Below are 12,167 nucleotides of genomic sequence, written 5' to 3'. Positions count from 1 at the left end.
TAAGATGTGACAGTTCCTTTGTTTTAATGTTTTGTCCGCTCGCCAAGATGCCCATTACCAGACACATGCAGTTAAAACATGCAGCAGTCGCCCAGTTTGCTTCTGGAGAGGAGCGGCAGCAGCACCTGCCGAGCTACTACCAATACCTGCTTGGGCTTCTATTCAGCCACAGAAGCATCAGTGAGTCCAACACTGATGTCTGAGAGCACCTGGCTCACAGTTGGCTTCACAGTTCATCCCACTGGTGTTGAATGCGGTTGGGGTTAGTAAAGTTCTTTTACACCAAACTGTGAGAACACTTTCTCTCTGGAGATGGCACAGACTGTGCACAGGTAGAAGCTGAGATATAATAAAACTATATCATGGGGTAAATTGCTGTGCAGCAGTTGCAATACAAAGTGGTGCAATGATATAACATATATACACAATGCCAGACCAGGTTCAGTTCATACTTATGACCAGTATGGATGATAACGTCCACCAGATATCCAGCTCTAAAGGCCTGTTGTTGGGACTTCACCATGTGGTCAAAACAGAGACAGAGGCCTGCATGTCCTGTTGAAAGTCTACATTGTGAATCAGGCGTCAAAATGTCCCCCGTGTGTGAGATCTGGTTCAAACCACAACACTGGTGCCTCATTGTGTTTAAATCCGCCCCCACGAGTGAAGTTGGTAAACTGTACTTTATTATTCCATTGTGTGTCTTATTTCCCCGTTAAATAATTGCGGCCTCTGCACCATTGTGGAGTATTTCATGACGCGATTACTTTATGTGAATACGTCCGTCTTCTTGGTCCCCCTCTTTTTTTCCTCTCTCCTCCACCATTGTTAAGTCTCTCGTAGCGTAATCACTCACGAGACTAAGTCCGCCATCTTTTTCTCTCTCCTTTCCCTCCGCTCGCCCCCCCCCCCCACACACACACACACTTTGGTTGTTGGTCCCTGTGCCCCGTTTTTATTAATTTAACAACTTAATTAATATATGATATTAATAATTATATTAATATCAATAGTTACATTTTCATAGTCGCGAATAAACAAGCACGCTTCTGCCAGATCCCAACACTCTAGAAGCATATCAGCGTTTCAGTTGTCATGATGGAACTGGTACGCAGCTTGAATCAGCACAGCTATCAAAACCAGTCCTTTAACCCTTTTAACGGCTTGTGCTTCATTTGGGATTTGCACCTGTAACTCCAATTCAAAGTGTATCTTTACTCCAACGTATGTACTCCAATTTGCTTTCTGAACCTCTGTGAAGCACTTGGTAACAAAGGTTTGTCATTTGAATAAATACAATGTAAGTGTGTGTGTGTGTGTGTGTGTGTGTGTGTGTGAGCTCATACAGTACCTCAGAGCGTGTGACAGGAACAGAACTGATGCCGGCATTGACGGAGGTCCAGGAGCGAGAGGTGACCACGCAGGCAAACAGGGGGTACAGATCTCCAGCTCCCAGTCTGAGGCTGTAACGTTCCACCCCGGACATGTCCCCTTTTATCAGAGCCTGCCACAGCCGACAATAGTCCAACCTGAAGCCTGGCTGAAGGACCTGGAAGGGAGGGGATTAGAAGTCTTTTGTTAGGATTGTGTGTCCTTGATTGATCATTTATGGTAATCTGTAAACAGTAGATTGCATTTGTATTGCAAACTACTGTATTTTTGTACCTTATATATGTCGCCAACATGGCCAGCAGCTCAGCAGCAGCGACTTTCTCCTCCTCCACATTATTTGCCTACTACTAATGCACTTTTTCAGAACCTGCTAGCCATCAGAAAAACAGCTGCAGATCTGAGAGGCATGGTGATGCCAGCAGACCAACCTGTGCCTGCTGTCGGCCTCTTAAGATTAGACGTCAACCAGCAGGAGCCGTCGGCCAGACGTCTTGCTCTGCGGCCTCGATCCCCAGGGCACTGGCCCTTTGCGGAAAAAAGGGGAACGCTATTTTACGCAACTGTGAACTGGATTTATTGTTATTATTTATTTATGTGAACACATCATGATAAGGTTATATTTTATCTGTACTAAATGGAGCATGAACGGACGTTAGCTCCGGTGATGCTAACGTTACTAGCTCGCCTCCTGCTGAGTTCAACACAGATTTATTGTTCATAGTGTAACATTATAAGTGAAGCATCAACAATGATTTCCAGATTGCATCATTTTACTGAATGTCAGCTGATGATTGTCTGTAAAAGGTTTTCTCACACTATGATGGTTCAAATGTGTAATCAATTGGTAGTTCACATGACTCCGGGTCATTTTCTGGATCTAAAATGCTCCCACTGTTGATTTAAAGCACCTTTTTTAAAACACTGCAACAATCAGGACACCATAGCTATTGTAGCTTCTTCAATTCTAACTGTGACATTATATAACTGAGCTTATGTCAAAATTGGTTAATTCCGACATCCCTAGCCTACTTTTCACAATATCATCCACTGTGCTGAATATCTCCATCTCAAACCAAGATGGGTTCTGCTTCACTACACTGCTCCAATTTTTTGAATTTTCTAAAACGAAAGATAAAAAAAAAAAAAGAAGGAATGATTCATGGGTTCTCCCAACACTAGCGGTCTCTGTTGGTGTGTTACCGCCACTATCAGTTCAGCGGAACAGCGTGAAACCAACACATGTGCTCGTGCCGATCCTCACGCACAATACAAACAACACGAGGACCCACTCATCCAAAGACTGATCCGGAGTTTGTATTTAACCTGCCAGACTGTGGGTGGACACCAGAGCACCTGGAGGAAACCAACACAGAGAGACACCGTCTAGAACCGTTGTGTGGATTTGTTTCAAGGGTCAAGCTTCATTTATTGGTATTCTACAAAACAGGGATGCACAACTAAATGCAAGTTGTAGTCCCTTTATGCTGCACAAGAGAAAAAGCTAAAACAAAACCATTTGTTACGGTGGAGCACAGAGGATGAGTGGAGGAGTCTCTCAGCCTGAGGAGAGAAGCTGCTCTAGAGTCTGGTGCTACAGCCGTGGTGATTCTGTATCTCTGGCCAGACGGCAGCAGCGTGAACAGGCTGGAACTGGGTGGCTATCATCTTTTAAATGACATATTATGCACATTTTCAGGTTCATACTTGTATTTGTGGTTTCGACTAAAACATGTTTACATGCTTTAATGTTAAACACATACATCATTTCTTCTCATTCTGCCTCTCTCCATGTAGCTATATTGATCCTCTCAGCTTGGTGTTTCAGACAGTCTGCTCTGATCGGTCAGTCTGTTAAATACTGCTATTTATATATCTCGGTCACATATGATGAACTTAATAGTCATGCATAAACTCTAAACGTATGGCTAGATGCTAACGTTACAGCGGTATGCTGCCACATATCTTTCGTGTTGTTCCGGTCTCTCTTGAAGCCTCCTTGAGGCTTTCAGTCTTCCTCTGATGCAGTATGCTTCATGTTACCCTGCCCTTACCTCTCTATTCATCCAGGCTCTCTGGTTGGGGAATTATCTTACACCAATACATCTGTTCAAGCGTGAACATGTAAACAAAAGAGAAACCTATTTCACTCTGCTCTGTCCTCAGCCTCTCATCCACCACCACTACGTTTACACACGGAACTCAAATATGAACACATTCAAATCCTGTTCAGTGGTAGCATCAATAACATCATGTCAATACCCAGAGAGAGTTCATATATTCTTTGTGATAAGTCATATACAGTATGTTGATGCTGTAAAACATTGAACGAGTTGGTCCTTTTTTACATTACTTCCTTTAGACACATTTAATCCCTCAGCTAAGAAAGCTCTGCCACTTCCAGACAAACTGGAGCACCACAAACACATGCAACATGTGGTGCTCAATTGAGAGAGCGAGTGTGTGTGTGTGTGTGTGTGTGTATGGCCACTCAAAAATCACATCTGAAATCAGAAGTCATTAGGAATAAATTGGTGCCATTATGGTCCGAGGGAAGTGTGTGTGTGTGTGTGTGTGTGTGTGTGTGTGTGTGCCAGAGATAAAGGAGCATATTTGTCACTAAAGTCTCTGCATGAAAAGAGGAACAAGCAATCAACAAACATGTCAGATATGTGGATGTGTCAGCCTGCAGGTGTTTGTAGGAGCAAGTGTGTTAACAATCAAAGTGTGTGTGTGTGTGTGTGTAGAACATGAGTGCATATATGAGCCTGTGTGATTACGGCTGTGGTACACCAATCCAAACATACTGCACTTTGCTAAGAACAACATCAAATGAGTTGTTTATCAAAAAGCTTTTATCCTGCTGAAGCTCTAATGAAAGTGTGTGTCCGCCTGTGGAAGTGTGTGTTGCATCTGTGTCTTTTGGAGGCATGTGGACTGTGTGTTTTGCTGCTCTAGCCATGAAATCAAGGTCTAAGCCAGCAGCATGAAAAATGGACAGCAATTTGAGGACAAATGGTATTTTCTCCATGTGCAGGCAGCCTGGAGATTTCTCACCTGATAAAGGCCGTGATCGAGCAGGGCGATCTCGGTCTTCTTGCTCCGGGAACACTTTCGGACCAACACGTTGCCCGGGTGCGGGTCACAGTGAACAAAGCCATGGACGAAGATCATTTCACTGTACATCTTACCCAGGTTCTCTGAGATCTGTTGGGGACGTGACGGAGGAAAAGGTGAAAGAAAAATGCAAAAAATGACACTTAGAAAATAGCTCAACCATTCGGAACATGTCATGATTTATTCCTTTTTTTAAATGTTGTTGTCTTCTATGTTCTCACCGTCAGTAAGTGTGACAATAGTAGTTTAGTTTAAATACAGACCTCTGTATTATTCTGTGTGCAGAAAATATAAGAATAAGAATAATTCATACATCTATTCATTCTAAATTAAGTCACCATCTTCTGTAAAACCTACATCATATCATAACTAAGGATGAATTATTAGGATAGACTATTTATCCCAGTCCGAAGAAAAAAAGTTCATTCGCACACAGGACTTGAGATGAGACAAAATGAATAGTATCACACCTCGTTATCGATCCATTTAAGCTCTCTGGGTTAGTAAGCCATCGTGGGCAATGAGACAGAATTACATAAGAAAAGTCCACATACACACCAGTGAAATCAGTGAAGCGTGGTTATCACATATGTACTATCAGCAGTCGTTCAAATGTTGGCATATAGGCAACACCATTTGCATGTTGCTTTCAGCAACAGCTGACAAAAAAACCAAAGGGACTGTGATTGTGCTGCATTAAACAACACGAGAAATATTTTAACCAGCTTAAAATAATGTGTCACAAATGTTCAAAGGCTCTTGGACCACTGGGTTTTAGGGAGCTGTAAACAAAGAACCAAGAGAGCCAATCATCAGTAAATCGATCACTTCATGTAATATCAGACATCACAGCGACTCCAACTAGCTTAAAACTACTACCCTCACTTTAATGCCCGTCTTTCACACACACACACACACACACACACACAGCTTTGTTTATTCAAAGGCTTACAGAGCTGTCAGGGCAGCAGGCAGTACCTCGTTAACATTGATGCTGTGCTCCTTCATGTAGTCCTTGTCATTGATCTGCCCCCCCTCAACAAACTCCATGGTGAGGATCCTCTTTGTGGACAGATCCCAATGGATCATGGGAACCTGTAGAAAGAGACCAACATGTGGATTTTCTTTCCACCACTTTCTCACTAGATGGTATTCTCTTGTGCATCACCTCTTACAGGTGTGGATTAGATGATAGGTTTGAGTTAAAATAGCCAGTTTCAAAGCGACGTACATCACCCCAGTTATGGAAAAAGCGGTTAATCCCGACAGCCCTAGTCATGGCTGACTTACTTCTTTTGGAAGAGAGCATGTCTACACAGCGTCCTGTTATTGGCAGAGACAGATGGATGGTTCTTCCCATGCAGGTTTATGCAAGTCGCTGTCCAGGGGAATATCCTCCGTTGTTATGCCTGACAGTGTCACTTATTGTGGCATGTATTCTTGTCATCCTTCACCGTGATAGAGACTTCCCCTCGACCCTCTCCCATTACACTCACAGATCACCTTGCCCCAGCGAGACGTTTCTCATATGGAACCATATCCACTTTCCTCTTTATTCCAGTGACGGTGCGACCCTCAGATGACACAGCAGTAACACTACTAGCTATTTTTCCCATTTCGTTGCTTCAGCAAGTCCATTGTTTCTGCTTTTGACGATGTTAGAAAGTATAGATTTTCTTTAATATATCTTTGGAAGCAGGACTTACCGGTAAATCTAAAACTGTAAACTATTAACTAAATTGGAAAAGGTAACCTAAACATCTTCATTAATTAAACAATGTATCATTGATTGACATGTAAGCAGGAACAAATGGCTCTATTCAATACAGAACTGTAAAATGGGCCAAATGTTTGTATGCATGTGCAGTTGAGTTTGTCCCTTGCTCCTGACGATCTACATTACAAGTCTAATGATTGATCGACTGGGCAAAGCACTGACAGTTGTGTCCCTTATGGGTGGATATGAAAATACTGAGGCACGCATACGTTATACACAGTATACATTAGAAAACTTGTTCAGCATATCTACATGGTTTTGATGTTGACAAGTTACTCACTATTATATATGAAGCATCCTCCTTTGTCAAGTTCATTGTCAATGGCCATACTGTCTATACAGCGCTGATATATCAAGGGTCCTTCTTTATTTCTTCAAAAACGTACTCAATATATTGCTGGCTGATGAGAAATTACAAAGGAATTCAAAAATCTAAGGTCATTGAATCCTAAAGAAATGTTTAAAGGAAGCAAATGTTTTTCTTACAGTTATGGCCTGTCAAAAGTCAAAGTTGTTCATTTTAGACCACCACTCGGGCCACGCTGGAATTTTAATGGATGTATCGGAGGGTATTTGCACATAATTATCTTTCATTCTGCGACGTTTTATGTCTTTATCACATGCAAACTTATATAATTGAAAAAAGCAAAACGCAAATGACAGAAAAGAAGACAAAACCAAAGAAGTTTTTGCTCTGTGGCTTTGAACATCGAACAAAGAAGGACAGCTGTAAAAAGAAGTCTGATTCACATTTACCAGAGCGAATGAAAGTTCTTATTAAACAGACGGCTGAAGAAAAAGGACACCAGGAAATGAAATGATAATGGACATGAAGTCCAGCTCTGTATAGTGAAGGAAATATGATTTACGGCGTTCTGGTAACCCTGCTCGGTTAGAAATTAGAAGAGCTGACGGGCAGCACAGAGAAAGCTGTCACACACAGTGTGAAGGTCTGAGCTCTATTAACTGTATCGAGGACCATTTGAAAATCTAAATTGAAACAGACTGTCTCATATTATTCGATTGTATTCTTAGTACCAGCTGTTTACTTGGTGGCCAAAAGGGTGAAAACTAAAACTAAAAGCTAAATCCCATTGTGGACTTCTTCCTTTATAGAAGTAAGCCTTGTAGAAAATGCTTGCACTGTAATTGTGTGTGTGTGTACCTTGAGAAAAGAGAAGTGGGCCAGCATGTTGGCCACCTTCTCAGCATTGTGTCCCTCGTTAAGGAAGTCCAGCTCTAGCGGCATGTTCTTCTTGGCCTCCTCCACCAACCACATGAAGGCGAAGTCTGGGAAGAGCCAATGGACCGTCTTCAACATCACCTTCAAATTACAAATCACTATCAGTCTCACTGTCAAGTACAATAAAGGCACATATACAGTGATGTCCTACCAACATGTTATGCCAGTATATATCAGGACATCGTCATGTTCATTACTGGGTGACAGAAAACTGCTATGAAACGGCACTAAGTCCAGTCCATTAACACCATCAATTGTGTTTCTGGCCAATCTGTTCCATCACCTGTGGAGGAGGCAAACATCTGGCTCACTTTATCAGTCATGGAAAATACCACTCTGGCTGTGACAACAGCTGTAGAATGATGTTGTTTCCAGGGTTATCTCAGCTTGGCCTGAGAGAAGCCATATTGCCAGACATTAATGTTAATTTTGGATGATTCTGCAAAAACCCAATATCTGTACATGGCAAACGCAGTATGTTTGAAGGATAAATTAATAATGCCTGTTTTCCAATGACAGTCAGGAGCCCATAAACAGGTTTTGCTTGTGTTAATCATCCCTCCTGCTCATACTGGTCAATAAAAAACACAGTATGGTACAAGATCTACAGTTCAAAGATCAAACAGCTGAAACTGCTCATACCAATTTCAGATAAACTTTGAATATATTTATTATAGAATATTATAAGTAAATACTTGTACTTTTCAGCTCATCAGAACATCTATTATTTTTATACTTCTTGTCTGTTGTAAAAAAAAGACGTCATGCAATGCTGGACTGAGATGCTGGACCACACCAGTCAAATTTCAGCTTCTTCTCATTGGCTCTCTATCCATGCCGGATCAGACTTCTGATGACTTCAAATACTGTAAATGGGCAGTCCCTTTCAAACCGGTCTGATCTCCTTAAAAGGTGCACGATACGAAATTGGGGGAATTTTGATTGCCTCTTTAACAGTGTTTACCTGAGGGGGAACCGGAGGGTGGGTGCTCGCCACGACAAAGCTGTCGGTCGGATTGGCGTTATCAGCTGTATCCGCCCTATGACAGCAGTGCAGAACGGTAGCCGCGAGCTAGCCAGTGGGACACGCTCACATGCACTAAAACCACGCGCTGCTGGCCGGCTATGTTAACAAAGAAAATATGTGCAGAACACCACAGTATATAAAGGCAGCAGACCCCCGCTGCTGAGACATCCATTGTCTCCCAATGACTGCCTACCTCCACTGATTGAGTCGTCGCTTAAAGAACTCATATCCCGGCCTCATTGCTGGGACGGATCTTCGTCACGCTTGCTTCGAGTGCCCTGGCATGGACCACACAGAGAGCGTGTTCAGCAGCCACCAACCTGCCTGGCCTACCGGCTCTGCCCAAAAGTTTAAGCCAGCAGCGGTGGGTTAACTTCCGACACTTCACTTCCGACGCTACGCTGCAATGAGAGCGAGATAGAGCTCGAGATAAAAGCCCATGAAACATATGTCTGCTCATCCTTGACTGATCTCCACACAGCAGGGATGACACACAGTGACACCAAGTCACATGCTGCTGCATGTTCGAGAGAGCAGGTGGTGCGTTCACAGACCTCATTGACGGCTCAGCCCTTTCTATGGCGGCCCCCGATGGGCAAGTCTCCTGTTTATGGCGGGTCTGTTGGTGGGAGACAGTATATCACAGTTTTCTGAGCCACAGCTGGTTGCTCGTCTTCCAACAGTTTCATGTGTAGTGGCGACGCAACTGCGTTTTAACACAATGGATGCACAAGACGCTGAACCGCTTTATTGCCTCCAGTTCTGCAGCATCCCTCCCCCTTTCAAGGGGGTCAAGTAGGTGAATCTATCTGCCCAGTTGATAGATTACCTCAGCAGAGATCTGGGCCTTGTTACAAAAAGAAGCTGTGTCTGTTGTCCTCACTCCCTATAAACAGCGGGGGTTTTCCTCTGTGTACTTCCCGAGAAGTTCCCAAGAAGATGCAGAAATTTGGCTATTTCTTGGGCCCCCGCACCCTCGGCAGAGGGTGTCTACATGGCCCTGCAGTCACTACATCACCGTAGCATGAGGATTTTCTTTTATCTCAACAACCTGATCGTCATAGCCAAGTCCAGAAAATGGGCTTTGTTTCAGACGGCCCAATTGATATTACAGATATTAAAGTAGTCTGGGTTCCAGCGCTGGTGTGAGAAAAGGAGGCTGGATCCCCTGTCCTATGCAGTTGTCTATTCTCTCCTTTCTGCAGTGTTTGGTTGATAGAGGGCTCATTCCATTGATGAAGTGTATGCAGCAGCGATTGTTTCCCAGCCACGAGGGCTTTGGCCACCGTGGTCTTTGGCCACCGTCTTGAGAAGTTTTGTTGCTCCTTGGTAACCATAGTGGGGCTACCCTCCAACGTTCCCAGGAATTCTTTAAGGTCAATGAGTATATAGTTGGATATTGTTTTGTCTTCCAACCCATGTGGAGGAAAGGAAGGCAAAGTTACATCTCCTTTGCCCACTTTGTGCCAGTGTCAGCAGCTTTGTTCGCTGGGATTAGTGTGTTGACTTGTCCGTTCGTACCGTTCAATCTGTTGGACATGTCAGCAAAAGTTTCATTTTTTGCACTTTTTGACAGTAGCATGTTAGGTTGTAGAGATAGAATAACATACATCATATTTGTGGCCAGAGTATCAGAAGTCTGTGTCTCAGACAACCAAACACTTCAATTATTTAAAAGTAGAACAACAGACACAGACTCACCTCAATCATTGCAATGTCCTTGGAGCTCTGTCTCTGGACTTTGGGGTGTTGGACCTTGATGGCCACTGTCCTCCCATCATGCAGCACTGCCTTGTGGACCTGGGCTAAAGAGGCTGCACCCTGAGGCTCCTCCTCAAAGGAAACAAATAACTCTGACAGCTGCAGGAGAGCGATAGGGATGAAAAAATAAAGCGTGGGAGGGAGCAGAGGGTAAACAGAATGATAAAAAAGATGGATGGGAAAGTGGTATGGAGTAGATAGTGGGATAGTGGTGGGGTCATCAATCTGATCATCTCAATTTACAAAGCTATGAGATACTGTACAACCAAAGGAAACTATAGAAATTACAGACAGAGGTGTACATGTGGTTATAAATCTGATTCATTCTCTCCATTCTGCTTTAGCCAAGTATGGATTTGTTATGTAATGACAATAATACACCAAATCAACTGCAACAAGGTGAACCGATTGATATACAATACTGCAATGATAATGATTATATGAAGCTTGTTTTTTTGAGACTACTGACCTGAAACCAAACTGACTGAGACCAAGGTGAGGGCGACTGAAACCGAGTTAACAAACCAGATGAATATCGGTTTTTTTCAATACACTTTGAATACTGTGTCTTCTAAAATAGTGGTCCTCATTGAACAGTAGAGATATTATTAGAGGGACACGCCTTCCGCTCTTATCAGTATCCTCCATCATCATTTAGGAAGAGGCCTTCCTGTTTGTTGTTCTCATCCTTTTTAACTTGCTGTAAAAAGAAACGCAACACTACCGCCATGTCTTCTTGTATAATGTATTTCAGTATAATGCATTATTCATCAGTACAACAACAAGTCATGTTGTACTCAACATGCTGCTGCTCTTTATTCCACTTTTTATTACAATTAAGTCAGCAAGGAACTGGAAAGCTAATGCCCTTTGAGTTGCCGGGAGGCTTTTAATGTAAAACACACGTTCAGGAATTCATGACTCTTTACTGACGGTAGCTTGACAGTGATTGAAAAACAGCACAGTGGAAACTACTTTCAACCTCTTTGTTTCATTGTACCGGCTTTTATTTGAGAATTTGCAATGTAAATTTGAAAGAAGAAACGCAGCTTTGTGAAGAAAATCACGCATTGCTCATTAATACGACCAGAAGGCACTGACTTCTTGAGGTAGCCCTGTAAACACAGGGGACATTTGGGTAAGTATAGAGAGAGAAGCTCTGTTGAGTGGCAGGTAAGCTACCTTGTTAATCGTGACACACATTAGGCCTTTCTCATTTCCCATATCTTCGATTCCTTTCCTCAGCTTCTGTCCCCCCCCCCCCCATCTTAGACCCGCCCATGAGAGATGCGAGCAGAGGAAGCTAGGAAGAGAGCCGCGAGGAGAGACTAATTGAGGCAACAGGCATTAAACAAACGAGGCATCGTTGCCTCAAAGCCATCATTTTAAAGAGACGTCAATTGAGAGAGAGAACGTTTTGATTGAGCAGCAGCTGTTCAAACTTGTCAACATCATGTCACCATTATAACAGATGAATTGGATGTACACAATAAAAAAAAACACTAACAATAACTATTTATAAATCACCTTTAAAAACAGAGTTTACAAAGTGCTTTGACATTAAAAAGCAAAGCAACAGAACGACCGAGATCTCAACAGTGAGGCAAGTACTATCAAGATGAAATTCCATTAAGGCATGCGACTAGAAAAGAGCCTTACAGGCACGGAACGAACTTTGAAGGGCAGAAAGTTTGATCATATTAAATGTTGGGGTCTGACCATATGGGTTAAACATGTGCTGTGGACAAAGAGAATCAGGCCTTCACTGTTTCAAGCAAAGGTTTCATCCTGATTTGTAGTTTGATGAGAACAAGCCTCCTCTGGGTGGAATTTCACACTCAGGTGTGAATTCC

General features: G+C 42.9%; 1 protein-coding gene across 1 annotated transcript in view; it reads right to left on the bottom strand.

Annotated features, from left to right (window-relative positions):
• The window catches only part of adck1 (aarF domain containing kinase 1), a 49,945-nt gene that overhangs the window by 8,494 nt on the left and 29,284 nt on the right, over nt 1-12,167 (bottom strand). The window contains exons 5-9 of the mRNA XM_079287258.1: nt 10,255-10,413; nt 7,449-7,607; nt 5,485-5,601; nt 4,447-4,596; nt 1,352-1,549 (exon numbers count right to left, since the gene is read on the bottom strand). Of these exons, the coding sequence (XP_079143384.1) occupies nt 1,352-1,549; nt 4,447-4,596; nt 5,485-5,601; nt 7,449-7,607; nt 10,255-10,413 (783 nt within the window). The remainder of the gene's footprint in view (nt 1-1,351; nt 1,550-4,446; nt 4,597-5,484; nt 5,602-7,448; nt 7,608-10,254; nt 10,414-12,167) is intronic.

This window comes from Melanostigma gelatinosum, assembly GCF_949748355.1.
Source record: "Melanostigma gelatinosum genome assembly, chromosome: 16".
NCBI lineage: Eukaryota > Metazoa > Chordata > Actinopteri > Perciformes > Zoarcidae > Melanostigma > Melanostigma gelatinosum.
Note: the sequence above shows the minus strand (reverse complement) of the source record. Positions and strands in the feature narration are given on the sequence as shown.